General features: G+C 39.1%; 1 protein-coding gene across 1 annotated transcript in view; it reads right to left on the reverse strand.

Moving 5' to 3' along the window:
• Nucleotides 1–22,322, reverse strand: part of BRWD1 (bromodomain and WD repeat domain containing 1) — a 124,847-nt gene that overhangs the window by 44,919 nt on the left and 57,606 nt on the right. The window contains 4 exon segments of the mRNA XM_030330594.1: nucleotides 9,493–9,624; nucleotides 13,835–13,928; nucleotides 17,825–18,008; nucleotides 20,203–20,388. Coding sequence (XP_030186454.1) covers nucleotides 9,493–9,624; nucleotides 13,835–13,928; nucleotides 17,825–18,008; nucleotides 20,203–20,388 — 596 coding nt within the window.

Consider the following 22,322-nt stretch of genomic DNA (forward strand, 5'->3'; position numbering starts at 1 on the left):
TATGAGATAGGAGCTCTACCAATATTTTCTCCTGGTCTGTGGCTTGCGTTCTCTCCTAACAGTATCTTTCCCAGAGCAGGTTTTAATTGATGAAATCTAGCTTGTCAGGTTTTCCTTTAACAGATCATGCTTTTAGTATTCTATCTAAAAAGTCACTGCCATACCCAAGGTCACCTACATTTTATTGCATGTTATATTCTGGAAATTTTAAGTTCTGTGTTTTCCATTAAGCTTACGATCCATTTTGAGTCAATCTGTGAAAAGTACGTGTCTAGACTTTTTTTTTTAACATGTGGATGTCCAGTCATTCCAACACCGTTTGTTGAAAAGACTCTGCTTTATCCATTGAGTTGTCTTTTGCTTTTTTGTCAAACACTAGTTGACCATACTTGCATTGGTCTATCTCTGGGTTTCCCTATTCTATTCCATTAATCTACTGTCTATTCTTTCACCAATACCACATTGTCTTGAAAACTACAGACTTGTTACGAACTCTCAATGTCAGGTACTATCAGTCCTCCAACTACGTTCTTCAGTACCCTGTTAGCTATTCTGGACTTTTTTCCTCTCCAAATAAACTTTAGAATCACTTCACCAATATCCACAAAATTAACTTGTTGGGATCTTGATTGGAATTATGTTGAATCTACAGATCAAGTTAGGAAGAACTGACATCTTAACAAAAACACAGAACAAGAGGGACTCTCTCCTTCGTTGTTTATGGAAATGCAAACGTAACCCAGCCACTTTGGATGACAGTTTGGAAGTTTCTTACAAAGCTAAACATAGCCTAATCATATGATCCAATAAACCCGCTCCTTGGTATTTATCCAAATGCGTTAAAAATATCCCCACAAAATCTGCACATGGAAGTTTACACCAGCTTTATTCATAATCGCCAAAACTTTGAGGCACCTGGGTGGCTCAGTCAGTTAAGCGTCTGACTTCGGCTCAGGTCATGATCTTGAGGTTTGTGAATTCAAGCCTCGCGTAGGGCTCTGTGCTGACAGCTCAAAGCCTGGAGCCTGCTTCAGATTCTGTGTTTCCCTCTCTCTCTGTCCCTCCCCTGCTCGTGCTCTGTCTCTTTCTCTCAAAAATAAATAAACAATAAAACAGAAAACAACAACAACAACAAAATAATTGCCAAAACTTAGAAGCAGCCAACATGTCCTTTAGTAAGTAAATGAAATAATCTATGGTAAATTCAGACAACGGAATATTATTCAGTTCTAAAAAGAAATGAAGTATCAAGCCACGAAAAGATACAAAGGAAACTTAAACTCATATTACTAGAAAGTAGCCAATCTGAGGAGTATCTGCGTCAGACTTCATCTCATGGTTTGTGGGTTCAAGTCTCACATCGGGCTCTGTGCTGATAGCTCAGAGCCTGGAGCCTGCTTTAGACTGTGTCTCCCCCTCTCTCTGCCCCTCCCCCGCTCATATCTCTCTCCCTCTCTCTCTCTTCCCCCGCCCCCCCACCCTTCAGAAATAAACATTTAAAAAAATTGAAAGTAGCCTATCTGAAAAGGCTACATACTGTATAATCCAACTGTATGGTATTCTGGAAAAGTCTACAGAAACAGCAGAAAAATCAGTGGTGACCTACCAGTGGCTCAGGAGGAGAGAGAAAGGAATGATTAAGTGTAGCAAGGAGGTTTTCGGGCAGTGAAACTGTTATGGTAGAGACATAACATTATGCATTTGTCAAAACCCACACAAATTGTGCAACACACAGAGATCCCTAATGTAAACTAGGAAATTGAGTTCACCAGCGGCAGCAGATGCACCACACTAACCCAGAAGTTACTACCAGGAGCAACTGTGTGCAGGGAAAAGAAGATATGGGAATTCAAGGTACTCACTGTGCGGTTTTTGTGTAAACCTAAAACTGCTCTACGACAAAATTTTTTTTAAGTCAATAAAGGGAAGAGAGGGGAAGAAACAACTCTGTGATTCCCACAGCCCTAATGGTTGCAATCTACTTTAAGTTCTAGTTATGGACACCAGGCAGGTACTTTTATTTTTTAATTTTTTTAAATGTTTATTTCTGAAGGAGAGAGAGACAGAGTGCTAGCGGGGGAGGGGCAGAGAGAGAGAGAGAGGGAGACACAGAATCGGACACAGGCTCCAGGCTCTGAGCTGTCACCACAGAGTCTGACGTGGGGCTTGAACTCACTCAGGAAAGGCAAGATCGTGACCTGAGCCAAAGTCTGACGCTTAACCGATTTGAGCCACCCAAGCGCCCTAGGCAGGTACTTTTAAACTGAGACATGACCTTTTACTGTAATAGCATTTACATTAGGAGCATTGAGAATGGATAATGAAAATGTCACTGAAAACCAAAACTTAAAAGACAAAATCTAAAGTCAATATCTACTTTTATCTACTTCATTTGAACAGGCAAAATGTAGAATAAGTGTATTCTTTTTTAATGTTTATTTATTTTTGAGAGAGAGAAAGAACACAAGCAGGGTAGGGGGAGAGACAGGGGGACAGAGGATCTAAAGCCAACTCTGAGCTGTTAGCACAGAGCCCAACGTGGGACCTAAACTCACGAACCGTGAGATCATGACCTAATCTGAACTCAGACGCTTAACTGACTGAGCCATCCACGTGCCCCTGAAGTCAACATATTCTCAAAACTGTTTCTCAAAATGTGAGCCTCCTCCTATTCCAGGAGTCTGGCTTTTATGTTCAAATGGACTTTTTTTTTTCATGACAGTGATAAAAGAAACTCTTAAACGCTACTACCTAGAAACCATGCATCCTCTGAAATGTCTTACATGTGTTATCCCAATTCTCAAAACACCTCTGTAAACAGAGGAGGAGTTAACAAAACTAATGACATTAAATTTCAGAGGCTTCCGATTTAACTTGACTATCAAGGCTGTGTGCATCTGCTTGTAACTCTGAGTTACTTAAAAAAAAAAGTTCCTGATATTACACAAGCTTCAACCCCCACAAAGCCTGGATCTACCCTGCCTGTGTATTACCAGCTCTTCATCTATAGGGACACCCAAGACTAAGAAAAGTAAAATAACATGCGTAGGGTCACAGGAGGGTAAGTGTAGGTAGTGGAATTAGAAATCCAGCTAACTAGAAAGCCCTTACACATTTTCTACCATCAGTGCTTTCCAAACCAAAATGGAATGGAACCAACACGCATATACACAACACACCCCCCACACACTCTCCCCATCTCTGCCCGGCCACACCACCACCCACCCCCTCCCCCACACCAGCTCCCCCACTGCAACAACACAGGTGAATGAATTCCTACCACTGGAGGTAAAACCCACCACCAAGCCACAAGATTATGGTTTATTTTAAAAGGTCAAGTGGATTTAACATTCCACATTATCTATGTTTGCATTAAAGCATTTCCCCATTACTTGAAAATACACCAAACTAACAGATATAGAGAAAAATCTTAAGATTGATATACCAGTGATGATTTAAAAAAGAAAAAAAAAAAAATCCCCCGAATAGCCAAGGCAATCCTGCAAAAGAAAATCAAAGCTGGAGGCATCACAATTCTGGACTTCAAGATGTATTACAAAGCCATAACCATCAAGATAGTACGCTACTGGCACAAAAACTAACCCATATATCAATGGAACAGAATAAAGAATCCAGAAATGGACCCACAAACATACAGCCAACTAATCTTTGACAAAGCAGGAAAGAATATCCAAGGGAAAAAAAGTGTCTTCATCAAATGGTATTGGGAAAACTAGACAGCAACATGCAGGAGAATGAACCTGGACCACTTTCTTAAGTGGCTATTTCAACTCAAAACGGATGAAAGACCTAAACAGAAGACCGGAAGCCATCAAAATCTTAGAAGAGAAAACAGGCAATAATCTCTTTGACCTCGGCCACAGCAACTTCTTACTCAACACATCTTCAGGAGCAAGGGAAACAAAAGCAAAAATGGACTATTGGGACCTCATCAACATAAAAAGCTTCTGCGTGGCAAAGGAAACAATCAGCAAAACTAAAAGGCAATTGACGGAATGGGAGAGAAGATATTTGCAAATGACATATCAGATAAACGGTTAGTATCCAAAATCAAACTCAACATCCAAAAAACAATCCAGTGAAGAAATGGGCAAAAGAGATGAATAGACACTTTTCCAAGGAAGACATCCAGATGGCTGACAGACACATGAAAAAATGCTCAACATCACTCATCATCAGGGAAATACAAATCAGAACCACGGTAAGATACCAGGTCACCCGTCAGAATGGCTAAAATGAACAATTCAGGCAACAACAGATATTGGTGAGGATACAGAGAAGGGGGAATCCTTTTGCACTGCTGATGGGAATGCAAACTGGTGCAGCCACTCTGGAAAACAGGATGGAGGTTCCTCAAAACATGAAAAATAGAATTACCATATGATCCAGTAATTCCACTACTGGGTATTTATCCAAAGGATACAGGTGTACTGTCTCAAAGAGGCACATGTATCCCAATGTTTATAGCAGCACTATTGACGATAGCCAAAGTATGGAAAGGGCCCAAATGTCCATGGACACATGAATGGACAAAGAAGATGTGGGGTGTGTGTGTGTGTGTGTGTGTGTGTGTACGTATGTATATATACGTGTATATATGAGTATATACATATATATGTATATATGTGTGTGTGTGTATATAGACACATATACACATACACACATACAACGAAGTATTACTCGCCAATCAGAAAGAATGAAATCTTGCCATTTGCAGCTACGTGGATAGAACTAGAGGATATTATGCTAAGTGAAATTAGACAAAGAAAGACAAATATATGACTTCACTCATGTGGAACTTAAGATACAAAACAGACAAACATAAAGGAAGGGAAACCAAAATAAGATAAAAACAGGGAAGGAGACAAACCATAAGAGACTCTTAAACAAAGAGAACAAACTGAGGGTTGCTGGAGGGGTTTGGTGGGGGAACGGGCTAAATGGGTGATGGGCATTAAGGAGGACACTTGCTGGGTTTAGCACTGGGTGTTATATGTAAGTGATGAATCACTTGGTTCTACTCCTGAAATCAATATTACACTATATGTGAAATAACTTGGATGCAAATTTTAAAAATTTATAATAAAAAAAAAAAGAATCTATAATCAATCCTGGTGTTTCAAAAAGAACACAATAAGCATTAGCTGATATTTTCTTAGCATAATAACATAGATATGCATACTATAGACACCTAAATTAAGGCGTCTCACTTAGTGTGAAAATGGTAGACATGTCTCCACCAAGAGGAATACGGTCCACTATCTCCACCACCATTCAACACCGTGCTGAAAGAACCGAGCAATGCAATTAGATAAGAGAGAGCAATGGGAGGTATAAAAATTACCTTAGTAGGAAAACTAGTATTTTTTTTTAATTTTTTCTAATGTTTATTTATTTTTGAGAGAGAGACAAAGAGATATGGAGCATGAGTGGGGAAGGGGCAGAGAGAGAGGGAGACAAAATCTGAAGTGGGCTCTAGGCTCTGAGCTGTCAGCACGGGACTCAAGCTCATGAACCGTGAGATTATGACCTGAGCCGAATTCAGACATTTAACCAACTGAGCCACCCAGGCACCCCAAAGGACAACTAAGTACTTGTACAAAGGAGAGGGTACCTAAATAAAAAAACCTCAGATAATTCAATGATAAAATTAACTCAAAAGTTCGGTAGCACAGCAAGATGTGTAAAAAAATTCAATCTACCGAAATCAGTAGCCTTCATCTCCACCAAGTAATAACCACTTAGAGGCTCTAATGGCAGAAAAAGAACGCAGCACCGTATAAACTACAGATAAAGAACTAACATATCTGGTATATAAAGAACCTTTAGAAATTGCGGTGGGCACGGAGGGGACCAAAAATGTGACAGAGAAATGACCAAAGGACATAAATACATGTGCACAAAGATGAAAAAAAAAGACACTCTAAATATATGAAAAGATGTTCAACAACTTCACACATGAGAAAGTCAAAATAAAACTATTCTGTGAAATAAACCAAAGATAAAAGGACAAATATCGTATGATTCCACTTACACGAGGTCCCTATAGTAGGCAAATTTACAGAGAGCTAGAAAGTAGGAGAGAGGCTACCACGGACGTACAGAAGGGAAAAAGGGAGTCAGTGTTTAATGAGTACAGTGTCTGTCTGGGATGATGAAAGAGTGCTAGAAACGTACAGTGGTAATGGTTGCACATACTTAAGATAGAGGTAACACTTTTGAAGTGTACGCAGGAAAATAAAGTAGTAAATTTTATAATTTTTCTCACTAAAAAAAAGCCAAAACATAAAAAAATAAAACTACACTAAGACACCATCTCTCACCCATTAAACTGGCAAAGATTATCATGTATAAAACACTCCGTTGGCTAACGGCTAAGAAAATCCATGTTGCTGGTGGCACCACCAGCAGGAAAGCCAAGTTGGAACCTTCCTTCGGCAGCAACTTTTACCACTACTTCCTACAACTCAGAGGCATGTATCTTTAGACACTGCGATCCCCTTCCCAGGATCGTACTCCCAAATGATGTCTCCATCAGCAAAAAACTACATACACAGACAAAAAGATTACTCATTGTGGCACTATTTATAATGAAAACACTGGAAACGTCCTAAATGACCATAGGTAAGAGACTGGTTAAATAAACTGTTACAGTCCCATAATTGTATGATGCAAGTCTTGAAAGAAAGAGAGAAAGAGAAAGAAAGAGAAAAAGAGAGAAAGAGAGAAAGAGAGAGAGAGAGAGAGAAAGAGAGGGGGGGAGAGAGAGAGAGAGAGAGAGAGAGAACCATGGAGGAGATATTTAAAAACGAACATGGGGGGCTGCCTGGGTGGCTCAGTCGGTTAAGCGTCCGATTTCAGCTCAGGTCGTGATCTCACGGTCCATGAGTTCGAGCCCTGCGTCAGGCTCTGTGCTGACAGCTCAGAGCCTGGAGCCTGTTTCAGATTCTGTGTCTCCCTCTCTCTCTGCCCCTCCCCTATTCATGCTCTGTTTCTAGCTCAAAAATAAATAAACGTTAAAAAAAAATTAAAAAAAAAATAAAAACGAACATGGGGGCACCTGGGTGGCTCAGCTGGTTGAGTGTCTGACTTTAGCTCAGATCATGATCTCACAGCTCTGTGAGTTTGAGCCCCGCATCGGGCTCTGTGCTGACAGCTCAGAGCCTGGAACCTGCTTCGGATTCTGTGTCTCCCTCTCTCTCCGCCCCTAACCCACTCCCATTCTGTCTCTGTCTCTCTCAAAAGTAAACAAACATTAAAAAAAAACAAAAACAAAAACAAAAACAGACATGGAGTGAGTTCAAGAATATTTTAAGTGGAAAAAAAGAATACTTAGTATCAATGTAATAGATGTGTTTAATTATAAGACTTATTAAATGGAAAGCTTTCATTAAATTTATTGGGTGCACATAATTAAATGAATTGAAAAGGGCAAAGAACTGGTATTTCTAGTTAACATTTTAAGTGGACTGCTAGCTGATTATAATAAATTACACTAAAATATTAAAAAAGAAAGAAAATTAAAAAAAATTTTTTTTAACGTTTATTTATTTTTGAGACAGAGAGAGACAGAACATGAACAGGGGAGGGGCAGAGAGAGAGGGAGGCACAGAATCGGAAGCAGGCTCCAGGCTCTGAGCCATCAGCCCAGAGCCCGACGCGGGGCTCGAACTCACGGACCGTGAGATCGTGACCTGAGCCGAAGTCGGACGCTTAACTGACTGAGCCACCCAGGCGCCCCAAAAGGAAGAAAATTTTAAGTGAAAAAAGCCACGGAGTGAAAAGTGCCAAAGAGCATCTATAGTATGCTATATTTTGTGTACAAAAGGAGAAACAATAAAACGTACACATATCTGATTGAATGTATGAAGAAAAACACAGGAAGCATAAACCAGAAACTAGGGAAGATGGGTGGGAACGTTTACCATAATTATCCAAAACTATTAAGAAAGGGTTAAAACGTTCAATTCACTGTAAAAAGAAGAAAATAATGTAAAAAAGTCTCCTTACATAAAACACAATTAGTTACTTTAACAGGCTGATAACAGCAGCTGGCATTATTGGATATTAGACACTATCTTAAACACTTTACAATCAATCGAGTTCTTACATCTCTGAGGAATACACACTACCACTGACTGCTTTTACAGATCTGGCCAGAGACCCAGAAAGGTTAAACAACTTGTCCAAAGTGGAAGAATTTAGATTTAACCTCAAACCCTCTGCTCAACTATTACCTCAGTGCTTTACAGAAGAATTAAATCAATTGTTCATCAATACAGAACATTTCAAACCTTCAAACAATAGTGATTAAAAAATGTTAACATTCTATTATTAAATTTTCAACACTCTTTACAAAAACATTGGGTTCTTAAAAAAAGAAAATCAAAGGAAGACCAGTAATTCCATGTGATAATCGAGAAGGGGTTAGAGAGAGGCTTAGATTGGACAGCAGCACAAGCAACAAAGTAAAAACAAATCAACTGGACTTTATCAAAATGTAGAACTTTCCTTCAAAGGAAACCATTGAAGAAGTGAAAAGCCAGTCCCTCAAATGAGAGAAAATAAATGCAAGTCCTACGGCTGACAACAGACTCACATCCAGAAAAAAGAACTTTCACAGCAATAAAAAAAGACAACAAAAGTGATAAATGGACAACAGATTGGCACAGACATTTCTCCAAAGATAGACAGGAAATAAACACATGAAAACATGTTCCAATATCATGAATCATTAGGGAAATGTATCAAAAGCAATGAGCTACCCCTTCACACCCACCAGGACAGCTAAAATCAAAAGTACATGTAGACAATGCCAAGTGCTACCAAGGATGTGGTGAAACCGGAATCCTCCTCCATTACCGATGGGAATATAAAACAAATGCAGTTGCTTTGGAAAACACTCCAGCAATTCCTCAAAAGGTTAAACACAGAGTCACCACATGACCCAGCAAACTGACTTGTAGATATACATCCAAATGAAACAAAAGCTTGTGTTCAAACAAAAACCTGTATGTTAGTAAGGTGTATTATTCGTAATAGCCAAAACGAAGTATGGATGCATGCTACACGTGGACCAGCCTTGGAAACATTATGCCAACTGTAAAAAGCCCGTCCTCCCACCATCATACTGTAGGGTTCCATTTATATACAACGCACAGAACAAGTCAATCATTCCACAGAGACAGAAAGATTAGTGATTGTCAGGAGCTGAGAGAGGTGGGCTGGGGAGTAACTGCAAATGAGTATAGGATTTCGTTTAAGAGTCCATGAGGATTTTGAAATTAAAAAGTGGTGATGACAGGACAATCCCGTTAACATATTAGAACTGCTGGGTCACACGCTTGTACGGTTCAAGTACCTCAACAGAGCCGTTCCCGATTCATCCTAGTCCCTTGGTAGATTCAAAGGAAGAGACTGAAGACAAATTATTTACCATCATTTTATACATTTTAAGGTTAGAAAACTCACGTGTCTTCCAGAGCTCGAAGATTCATTTCCAGAAGACAGCTCAAGCCGCCCAAGATTTCTTCGACTGTAATTCAGGCGCCTGCGCCTGCACGTCCTCTGCCGGGACTGGGACAGCAGCGCCAGCGACTCACACTGAAACAGAAACGCACACGTGGAACCAGCATCCAGTTAAGTGCCATCGCCCGCAAGACACATGTTCTTTCACATTCCAAAAAGGATTTAAGGCAAAAATAACGAAGAATAGTAGCTCAAAAATATACAAATATGGATGTAGTTAAATTAAACTTGGTGGTTTTACTTTTAAGGTACTTAGAAGATGTGGCTAAATGAGGCACGTTAGATCGGCATTTTCCAAACTAAATTATAAGTTAACTATTTTGCCATTAATAAGATCATAACAACAATAACCCAAGATACCACTTTAAAATATCTAATTTAGGGGCCCTGCGTGGCTCAGTCGGTTAAGCGTTCAACTCTTGGTTTTGGCTCAGGTCATGATCTCCGTTTCGTGGGTTCATGCCCCACATCGGGCTCCACACCGACAGCATGGAGGCCACTTGGGATTCTCTGTCTCCCTCTCTCTGCTTCTCCCCCACTCGTGCTATTTCTCCCTCTCTCTCTCTCAAAACAAACTTTAATAGAAATAAAATATGTATCTTCGAAGTGAAAAGTATATATTCATGTATCATGATGCTGTCACCAACACTAATGAACATATCCCTGTTGTATACACAGAGAGAAAGATCTGAAATAATCCTCAAATATTAACCCAACTTATTTCCAGATTTTAATTTTTGGAGGATTTGTTGTTGTCAGTACTTTTCAGCTCTGTGTGAATTTTTAAAATACCATATTTTATCAAAACAAAATACATATTTAAATAATCCTTAAAAATCATCCAAATAAAACAGATGACACTTCTTCTAAAGGGCAGAGGGAGCATGCTATTGCTCAGACTCAGTCGTGTGTGAAAGCATATATTCCTTGAACTGATATACAAGTGAATTTTCACATTAGTACCTTCGGTTAGATAATCAGTGGTGTGTTTTATCATTTCATTATGCCTCTGGCCGATTTTCAAATGAACTGTGCTTTCCTTAATTTGTCCGTATTGATTTTCGTTAAAGAAAAAAACACCTATTAGTGAGTTTCACGACGGAAATTTTTAAACATAGGTGGGCCAAACCTACCATTAAGAAACTCTTGCAAAATATCCATTTTTTAAAATAAGTTTGAGGGCATTATATACCTAAACGAGCCTATAAAGAATTATAGGACCAAGACAGAAGAGTGTAAACAGTAAAAGATAACCCTACAATTTCACTCCAGAAGAGGGAGCTGAAGGGTTCAGCAGGTAAGCAAAAAACCAAGAGACTAAATTCATGAGTTAGGCTAACAAAAAATTGCAATTTAGAGCCTTCTATGTGTAGAACACTGCAGGCTTTGGCTCTTAGATCAAAGGGTACTGCCTAGACTGATCAGTAAATTGCAGATAAACAGTAATCCAAAATAATTATAGCCCCATCCTTGTTGCGATTAAGGCAATACAGGCTTGACAGTGGCCTTAGCAGCTCACCATAAGCAGATGTAAATCCTCTCTGGGGTAAGAAGTATCATCCCAGGCTTCAAATTATCTCTAGCTTTAACATTCAATCAAAACCATAGGCAACAAAGAATGTAAACAAAAAAAATGAGAAAAAAAATCAACAAGCAATGGAAACAGGGGAACAAGATACTGAAATAATGAAATCAGCAGGCATGGATTTTTAAAAATAATCATGGCTGATTTTCAAGAAGTTAATGAGAACTTCACCAGAAAACTGAAAGCCCCAAAAAAGGGACCAAGTAAAAATTATGAACTGAAAAATACAGTAACAAAACTAGGTTTAACAGCGGATTACACACGGCTAAAAGAACTAATGAACTGCAATATAGGTCAGGAGAAAAAAAAAAATCAGAATAACAGCTAACAACCCAACAAAAAGAAATCAATAGCAAAAGTCTAACACACATGTAACTGCAGTATCAGGAGGAAGAAGGAAACACATTCGATGCAAACACTAGCCAAAGGAAAGCTAGCATAGCTGTATAAAGAATTTGGAGAAGGGGCACCTGGGCAGCTCAGGCTGTTAAGCATACAACTCTTGACTTTGACTCAGGGCATGATCTCATGGTTCATGGGATCAAGCCATGCATCGGGCTCTGCACTGACAGAGCCCCTCTGTTGTGCCCCTCCTCTGCTTGTGCGAGTGATGCTTGCACCTCTCACTCTCTCTCTCTCTCTCAAAATAAACAAACATTAAAAAAGAGTTTGGAGAGTAAAACATTACAAGAAATAAGGGGTGAAAATTCATACTGAGAAAAGGTTCAATTCAACAGGGAAAAATGAAATTCTACATGTGCACATACCAAATAATATAGCTGCAAACCATATTAAGAAAAACAAGTTGAAACAGAGAAATTTGTAAAGATAATGAGATTTTAACATATCTCACTATAGGTAGGGAGTGCAATCAGTTTGAAATGGCATGTGGCATTAACTAAGTGGAATATACACATATTCCATGATCTAAAAATTTCACTCCAAGGCATAGATTAAAATACACAAAGACATACCAAGAGATACGTACAAAATGCTGACAGCAGAATTATTACTAATAGTCAAAATATGAAAACAATCCAAATGTCTTTCAAGAACAGACTGAATAAATGGCAGTATGTTCATCAAGGGAATACTATACAACAAACAATGAAAATAAATGAACTTCAACTACTCACAACAACATGGATAAATCTCACAAGGTCAAATGATTAAGCCAGATACAAAAGAATGCAGAATGTAGGATTCCACTTAGATCAGTGTTTCTCGATGTTTTTGCATTATCATTACCGTACAGGAAACTTGGAACAGTTTCCTAATTTGCTCCCCCACAAGATATAATGCTGCAGATATATGTCATCAGTGTTTACGTAGTGTATATATCCAAGCTTTGTACATAAGAAGACTAAGTATAAAGTTTAGCCTTTTTACTCAATACAGGATTAAGAATAATCATAATTTTTGACTTAAAGGTAAAATTGAAAATTTTAAAGAACTTCATACATTTAACTTCATAACCATTTCTTGAATAATTTTAATATAATTTAATTACATAGATTGTAATATATCAAGTAACATATCCAAATTAGAAAACCGTGACTACATAAGGAACAGCAATGTAATCAGTTTTTAAAATCTTTCAAAACTTATTTTTTCTAGCAAAAATAAAACAATCAAAGAATCTATCAGTTACTTATAACTTATTTTAGTAAATTTAACTTTCAAATTTTTTCATGAGAAAACATCCTAACTCAGGCCAAAGATATTCATTTAGATAGTCAACATTTTTTTCTTTTCAGTACCTGACATGATGAGTTGAATCACTTTTAAATTAAATAAAAAGGTAACAGGCGCCTGGGTGGCTCAGTTGCTTAAATATCCAACTCTTGGTTTCAGCTCAGGTCATGATCTCAGTGAGTTTGAACCTTGCATTGGGCTCTGTGCTGATAGTGCAGAGCCTGCTTGGGATCCTCTCTCTCTGCCCCTCCACCACTACTAATTCTCTCTCTCTCTCTCTCTCTCTCAAAATAAGTAAATTTTCTAAAAATTAATTAGAATCAAGCTTCAATGACAAGGCACATAATGGCAGCCACGAGTACGTGCACAGGCCATCAGCTGTGACGTTGAACGGTCAACTGCGAGCAAGTCCACAAAGTTTTGCAGCGCTGATCTTGCATACATTTTGTGCACCTTCCATGCATCAGTGTTAACACTGCTCATGTGATGTGCATGAAAATCCAAATAGAGAAACTAAATATTATGGACAAAGATTTTCTTCAGCAGGATGAAGTTTCGGAGGGTCTAAGTTTTTTTTACAGATTTTTTGGAACTGCATCATCAGGATAAACTGCAGAAACAGACAAAGCTAACCAGCAGTTTTAGAAGTCAAACGACAGGTTAGCTGTGGGTGCAGTGAGTAGGGACGGACCTGCCATGCTTGAGATAAGCCCAGAACATTCCAATTCTTGACCTGAGTGGTCACCACACAGGAATTTTCTGGAATCCTTTACCACTGGTAGCCAGCCATTGGGCTACTTACTCCTCTCAAGTTTCGGACTACTCTTTCCCAACAGCTGTACAACTTTATTCCCCTTATTTTAAATCCCAAACAGAAGACCTTGAGCAAGAAATATTCTACTTCAGGCAAAAGGTACTAATATTCTCAAGGATCAAAAAAATAAAAGTATAAATTCAGTTTAATTTCCAATTTGCTTATTCCTCAGAAAACAGAATTTCGGTTACCTTCTGTGTGAGCTGGAGAGTCTTCCTTTTTCTTCCTATTATATAAAGATTTCTTTCCTCTTCACCCTTCTCTATTCTGAAGTCTTCCAATTTCCTACAAATGTAAGTATCCAGTTATACTGGTTAATGAACCGATGGATAAGTAAAGGGTATAAAGAGGAAAAACTAATCATTACGATTTGGGGCACCATAAGCTTATATGCTTTTTAAACTAATACAAAAAATCCCTAAAGTTCTAATAAAACAAGTCAAGCTATACTTTATGTTAGAAACGTAATATGGGGTGCCTGGGTGGCTCAGTCAGTTGGGCATCCGACTTGAGCTCAGGTCATGATCTCACAGTTCGTGGGTTCGAGCCCCGCATCGGGCTCTGTGCTGACAGCTTGGAGCCTGTTTTGGATTCTGTGTCTCCCTCTCTCTGCTTCTCTCCTGCTCATGCTCTGTCTCTCTCTCTCTCAAAAATAAACAAATATTTAAAAAAAAAAATTAAAAAAAAAAAAAAGAAACATAATCTCAGAGGCAGTTAGGAGGTCTTATTTTTCGCACTTAATACAGAGATGTTTGTATTTTCACAGACCTCAATACAACCAACTCAAATAGAATCTTTCACATTAGCTACTCAATCTTCCTGTAAATTGGGCAAGACTACAATCCTTTTCTCTAAAGAAACAATAAAAACAGAATCCTCCTCCAAACTTATTCAAACTGCATGTTTTGTAATTGGTAGAAAACCAGAATGGCAGTGTTACTACTTTTTCTAATCACCTATATTTCACTCACATGATACAAAACAAAGATTATGTTCCTGTGACCGATCTCAAAGCAGGGGACCTTCCACCACGAGGAATGTACTGAACGAAGTTCAGTTTCCTCCTCCGTGGTGAGAGAATCCAGGTGACTGAATGTCCCTTTTCTCCAACTTGAATGCTGCTGAAAACATATGGCTTTGTGTTTTATGTTCACTTTAAAACCCCTCTTGGGCCAGTTTCAAAACAGACGTATGGGCCACGGCCCGAGACACAACTAGACGCTCAAATGAGTCTGCACGCAAATGCCGGTAAGTAAGAACTTGATTCTACAGAAATTGTTTTCTCAGGATCCACCTCTGGCTCACACTCAGATGCCAACAGAACAATGCTGCATCCACAGGGCAGCTCTAAATCAGACTCAGCCCTTCACACGTTCTCAGTTTCACCAACTGTACATATATTTAAGGAACTATGGAATTCCTACCCCATAGCTGTACGCTTCCCTTTGCTTTGAAAACGAACCACCACATACACTTCATTCTCAATCACTAACATGGCTGAGAACGTGCTAGGAACATGCTAGGCCTTCGTGAGTACAGTATCATCTTCAATGGTGTGCAACTGCAATCCCACACCTAAATGAGACGTCAGTTAAGAAAAGCGGTATTAGAAAGATCATAGGATGAACAGAATTAGAATGAATACAACGGACAGAGTCTCCACTATTCCTGAACTAAGACAAACTACATGTCTGAGATCTAGCCCCAACCGGAACTGCATCTACTAGGAAGCAGGACTGTGTGCTCATGGTTCTGCACGGGAGGATCATTGATTTTCTCACACTTTCATCTATCACCTAAATTTTTCACAAGGGAGACACATAACTACTTTTATAGCTGAGAAACAAAATTTTAATTTTCTCGATCTTCATCAAGTGCCACTCCAATTAATTAATTACAAGTTACGTAAAATTCCCATTGCTTCCACTCATAAGGACTGTCATCAAGAGCACCGACCGTTGCTAGATCGCTTAGCGCCCCATTGCAAAATCTCACGTGTATTTTAGAATATAGCTCTATGAGGAGCTACGCTCTTCTTCGGGAAATTTTTATTATAGCAGACAGCTAGTTGGTGCAAAAACTGCATTCTCCTTTTCTTCCTTTGAAACAGATCTGTTTTTATCTAGGCTCTTTGCTGCCCTAAATAGAAACCATCACCTAGCCTCCTCTGTAGCTAAGTACAGCCATACGATGACAACATTCTGGTCAATGAATTATGAGCAGATCTCATGTGCAACCATGACAGCTGCTTAAATCAAGTTTACTCAACAAATGTCCTTTTTGCCTCAGTCTCTCCCTTCTTCTGACCTAAACCTCGCTCTCCACCACAAAGGCAGACATGATGGCTACCATAATAAAGACCAGCTATCTTGGACATAACTGTTTCCAGTGTTTCATCTGAAGAGAATAAATAATAGAGGAATTATTGTCGGGGCGCCTGGGTGGTTCAGTCAGTTAAGCATCTGACTCCTGGTTTCGGCTCAGGTCATGATCTCACAGTTCGTGAGTTCAAGTCCCACACCAGGAACTGTGCTGACAGCACAGAATCTGCTTAGGATTCTCAGTCTCCCACCCTCTCTGCTTCTCTCTTTCTCACTCTCTCAAAATAAATAAATATTAAAAAAAAAAAAAGGAGAAAGAACTATTCTTCATGTCTTTCACTCTTGATACTGGTTTGCTTCCCTTGGTTCTGACAACAAAAAGTATCCCAAAGTGACACTTTTGGTTCTGATGACCATGCAACTCAGACACAATTTTAAGGATTAATGATAGCATAGTACATACATGATGGTGATTTTCTGTATTTCTCATCCCAATACCAGATTTTGCTTTCCATTATTTTATGGTGTATTTATAAACATTCTTAAATTCACCATACAGTATGTAAGTACCACATTCCTCCACCAATCACCGAAACTCTTTGGCCTAAACACATGAAGGACGCACTTTTACAAAACCATCTTCAAGGCATTAGTTACTAGGAGATATAAGATAATAGAATACTGAACATTTCAGTTATCACTGAAAAGCAGTATTTGCTACAAATGTCCATTACATTAACTCAAAAATCAGTTAGGTTATACTCAGTAGCAAGGAAGACCCTACTGCCCAGATTATAATTATGAAATACTTCCCACTAAAAGAAAACAGGGCTACTTAAGAGAAAAGAATGACTCTACATCCAAGACGAGAAATTCACAAGATAAACTTCAACACCTTGCCATGTCTGATAGCAGGGATGTTACAGAAAGATACTACAGTCATTTCAAAAGGACTAAAGAGCCAACTTTAAGAGGCTCCTCCTGGCTAGAGGTGGAAAAACTTAAAAATCAATAAAGATATTAGAAATAAACTAAATCGCAGCAGTGTGATTTATACAGCGAAAACCCCAAAGACAAATTGGTCAACGCTGGAGGATGAAAGGGAGTAAATCTTCGTCTTGAAGGTAAATAAAGCAAAATAAACATCTATCTTGTCTTTTCTATATGAACTTTACTATTAGATAATCAAACAGTACATCCGGGTAAATTTCTCTTTTAGAAGTACCCACTGTAACAAATGAAGACTTCAAAGAGTTGAGTGATCAGTTTTATGACCCCTAATGAATTAATGAACCTAACCAGTGAGTTCCCATGCCTGCCAGTGTCACAAAAAGAGAATACTTATTATGTGCCTTTTGACAAAATTATGCCATTTTAAGAAATAGTCTTGCAAAAAACTAAAAACGTTTATGACATGAGACAATTGGAAATTTAAACACTGGACATTTGGTTCTACTGAGGAATTATTTTTCTAAGGTATGACAATAGCACTGAGGTAATAACTGAAAACAATCCCTGATCTTTTAGATATATATATATATCTTTTAGGCATATTTTTAAACAAAATTATATACCTGGGATTTATTTCAAAACAACAATAAAGGGACAAAAGCAGGTATTTGTAAAGATGGAACAGGAATCTGAAAAACAATTTACAAAAAAAGTAACCACAGTAAAAACTTTGAGAACGATTTCAACATTTTCCTACCACAAGTAAACCAGATTCCAACCCATTACTAAAATATACTTACGTGATTATTTACACCACTAATGGGGTTAAAAAAAAAAAAAAGGTGTAAATAACCACATAGATATATTTTTGTAAAAAGAAACAGTATTAAGAGATATCCTAAAACAAACCTAAATATGCCTAGTGGTACCTCTGGTACAACCACTCTTCGTTTCCAAGCCTGCAGGTCACGCTCAGTAGCAATCTGACTGCGTGGAGCATTCTGATGCATCTGACGAACACCTTCCACTTGTCCGCTACGACGCAGACCAATATTTGGAGGGGACTGGATGTCTAAGCTCAGTCTTCTAAAACCTACAAAAAAGAAACGTCAAAACTGATTCCGAGAGAAATTTCAATCTAATATGCATTTAACACATAATAAGCACATACACTCCACCCAGTAAGACACAAACCAAAAACAAAGATACAAACCAAAACCACAAATCCAAAACGCTTTGTCAGAAAGTATCCTAATGAGACTAAGATCAATATACAGAACACAGAACAAACATCTATTCACTTCAAATTCCATTACTAGACTTTCTGGAATTTTTTAATGCATAGATATTTTCTATTATAATGCTATATTTGCATTCGTAAAACCCTTCCTTGCCTTTTTCAGAACCATACACTAAAAACACATCTTTTTGGAAAAATTAGCATTGCAGAGAGCCTCCTCAAACTGTGGTGGCTCTATAACAAGAGCTCGAACAACATTACCTGTGACTTTAAGAGATAATCTGAGCCACTCAGCCAGGCTAGCTGCCAGAGTGGGTATCAAAACTTCAACAAAATGCAGAGCAGGGCAATGCTGGCCGCACCTGAATTAGAGCTAAGAGAGTGGATGACAAGGCAACACAGATAACAAGGCTTAGTGAGCCCTAAGCCTGTGCAGAGCTGATTAGGTGGGCCACAGGAGACAGGGCAACCTCTCACAAGCTGGAAGTCAGCTGGATGGAGGACGGAGACCAGCGTGGTGGCAGGTGTCCCAGGTAAAGTGCTTGTTTTCTTAAAACACTGGAGGAAGGGACTTCTGCTATTAATGCAACAGAGAAACTGGGGGCTGTATCCTTGCCTGCAGGAGGCTATAACATTCTTCTTCACCTCCGCCAGCTCTCCTTGCCCAGGGCAAAATCCACGTGGCTAAACACACCCCTGCCTTCTTCTAGCTACAGCATTCTGTTTACCAATCAAATGTGAACCAATTTGCATTGCACGACACACCATACTCTGCCTAAAAGGCAGAGTGATCGTGTAAATTCAAACATTTACATTAAAACAAACTGCCATTTAAGAAACATGTTTTGAATTCAGAACCAACAATAAATTCTAAATCTGAATGCTCGCGTAATACTATTATTCTCCAACACTGTGAAGAAAACATGTGCACAGGGTCTCATATCATCACATGAGAACTAACTCAAGTGGTCATAAACAGATTCATTACAAAGACTGTTATTCCGCACCGTGGAGTACCATGATGCTACGAAAATGGATGAGGAAGTGCTATGAGTGGATCTGGAGTGATTTCTAGAATATATCATCGAGGGGAAAAAGCAAAGCTGAGAAAAACGCATATGCATCAACTGTGCGGTATTCCTGCCTAAAATATTTAACCTGCCTGTTGGAGAATTTTTCTTTTACGTAGACAGGAAGAAACATTTGGCAAAAATGATACTGAAATTCGTGGCCAAGTAACCCATGCAGGTGTGACATGGCAGGGATGATTTTTGTGGTACTCAAGGCTTCTCTAACGTTCCACAGGCATTTATCTTCCCCAGAAGGAGTTTCCATTTGCTGAACAACTGCCTGCTCCTCGAGAGGAGTTCCCCCACTGAGGAACTATATTACTATTATATGCCAGTCTCAAGAACTTCGCCCTACAAATTCATTTCAAGCCTTCCGATTCCAGAAGAAACATTTAGTGCTCTACCCAACTAATTTTTTTTTAATTAAAAGTATTATTTATTTTCTAAATATTTATTTTTGGGAGACAGAGAGACAGAGTGTAAGCAGGGGAGGGGCAGAGAGAGGGGAGACCCAGAATCCGAAGCAGGCTCCGGGCTCTGAGCTGTCAGCACAGAGCCTGATGTGGGGCTCCAACCCACGAAGCATAGGATCATGACCTGGGTCGAAGTCGGACGCTTCACCGACTGAGCCACCCAGGCACCCCGTCAATTAAAAGTATTTAAAGGGAAACCTACAACTGTAGTTTTCCCTTTAAAAAAAAAATACTTTGTTCCTTACTCATTTAATATAATTTTGTAAATACTCTTATTTAGGAGCAAAAAAAAAGTTTCAATAAACTTCCAAGTACTTGAAAATTCAATGTCCATTTGCTGGCACATCAACTTTACAAAAGCCTAGTGAAGTTCCCTCCAGGCTACTGCTACCTAAGCTGTAAAAGTACACTGCTGAAAATTTTTCACTGCATGTACCGGACAGTGACTTCATTTCTTCTTAGATTTCAGTCATGTTAAGACGCAATACCTCTCATCTATCCTACCTCTTCGGGGTGTTTCTTCCCCACTGGGAAGTCCACTTGGAACAGTATCGTGATCTGCTCCCAGTCTCTGATCCTGCTGCTGCTGTAACTGTCTTATCATCCCATCAAGAACACTGGACTCGGGGCTGCGTTCACCATTATCATTGGTTTGGAGGCTTATAATTTGTTCAATCACCTCTCCATCACCTGTAAATTCAATGAATGAATACAAAATCATAATATACACGAACAGGAAAACAAACTCAGTAGAGTGCAATTAAAGTTATCATTAGCAATTCTCAGATTTCTTTTCAAAAATAAGCAAGTAAAGATATCCTATATATTTATAACTAATTGAGACAGACGAAAGACTCAGACAAAACCCTTCTTTATACCCAACAGCACAAAAACCTCCATAGAGCCTCTGAAACCCCTGAAGTGAGCAAACAGAAACACGCTTCTGTAGAAGCTTTATTTTGCTGTTTCACACTAATGCTACCCTACCCTCACCTTATAGAAGATAGGTTTCATTAAACTCTCATTTGCAAGGTCTCCGACAAGACCAGAGCAACAATGTGTGATTTCTCCTCTACTCTCTTAATAAAACAAAAAGAGGGGCGCCTGGGTGGCTCAGTCTGTTAAGCGGCCGACTTCGGCTCAGGTCATGATCTCGCGGTCCGTGAGTTCGAGCCCCGCGTCGGGCTCTGGGCTGATGGCTCAGAGCCTGGAGCCTGTTTCGGATTCTGTGTCTCCCTCTCTCTGACCCTCCCCAGTTCATGCTCTGTCTCTCTCTGTCTCAAAAATAAATAAACATTAAAAAAAAAATTTTTTTTAAATAAAACAAAAAGAGCAATACTATTCAACAAACTGCAGCTATACTACACCTGCCTCTCCCACTAAGCTGAAGTTGCTCTTTTAGGTGCTCTTTTATGCTTTTAGCATAGCCAGTACACGTAATTCTTCAACTACAAAATCAGATTTTTTTAAGTGTCTTTGCTTCTCTATTTTTTCTCTTTTTTTATGTTTTTATTTATTTTTGAGAGACAGAGCACAAGCAGGGGAGGGGCAGAGACAGAGGGAGACACAGAATCCGAAGCAGGCTCCAGTCTCTGAGCTGTCAGCACAGAGCCCAACAAGGGGCTCAAACCCGTGAAACGTGAGATCGTGACCTGAGCCGAAGTTGGAGGCTCAACTGACGAGCCACCCGGACGCCCCTTTGCTTGTTTATTTTTCACCTAACAGGTTCAGTTAGTATTAATGGACAAAAAGTGTAAGACGGTTGTAGGATCTGGCAATTTATTTGCATCCTACTACCTGAGTTAGATTCCCTTATATCTCATGGATAACATCTCCATTTACCACGGCAATCAATAAAGAACTTACAAGAGTTAAATATCGTAACTAAGACTGTCTTAAAACCACTAACATTTTTTAATAGTTTCAAAACATGAGCTAGAAAGGAAAAAGAGGAGCCCTAATCTAAAAAGATAAAAAGATTTTAATTTGAATTGGGAACAAAGATTCCTAAGAACACAACACGCACCAAAGGGAAAACAGTAGAAAAGGAGACTTCTAGTCCTCTCCTCCTCCCTGCAAAATCCCATAGTCTATATAACTTTTCTTTCACAGCACAGAATATTTATATATAAGTTGGCAAATATCATCAGAATAACTGTTTCTAGCTGGCATAATGCTATTCAAACACTGAAATATTAACATGAAGGCTTATGTGCTACAGGAACTGCCCTCCCACTGGAAAGTACAACAACCCTGGAAAAACAAGGGTTTTCAGAAACTGGACAACAGATACACAGGACTGCAATCCCCAAGAGAAAATAAACAATGGAGTCTAGCCTTTTGATTACTCCGGGGAACAGCCTCGAAGCAGCTTTTAGAAGAGGAAACCCAAACAGCATCCAGAGGTCTCACTGAGTGAAGGAGACAGAGATCAGAGCTTGGGAGCAGAGGGAAAGACAACAATACGCAGGGCTGAACATCAGAGAAGAATGAATTCTACAGAAAGCTCAGAGATGTACAGTGAGGTTCAATCGATTATTTGACTAAATAATGATATGTGCACACACTGGGTAAAACTCTACCATACTAGGGGAAAAAACATGAAAAAGCAGTATCCCCAAAAA

The sequence above is a fragment of the Lynx canadensis genome, chromosome C2 (genome assembly GCF_007474595.2).
Source record: "Lynx canadensis isolate LIC74 chromosome C2, mLynCan4.pri.v2, whole genome shotgun sequence".
Taxonomy (NCBI): Eukaryota; Metazoa; Chordata; class Mammalia; order Carnivora; family Felidae; genus Lynx; species Lynx canadensis.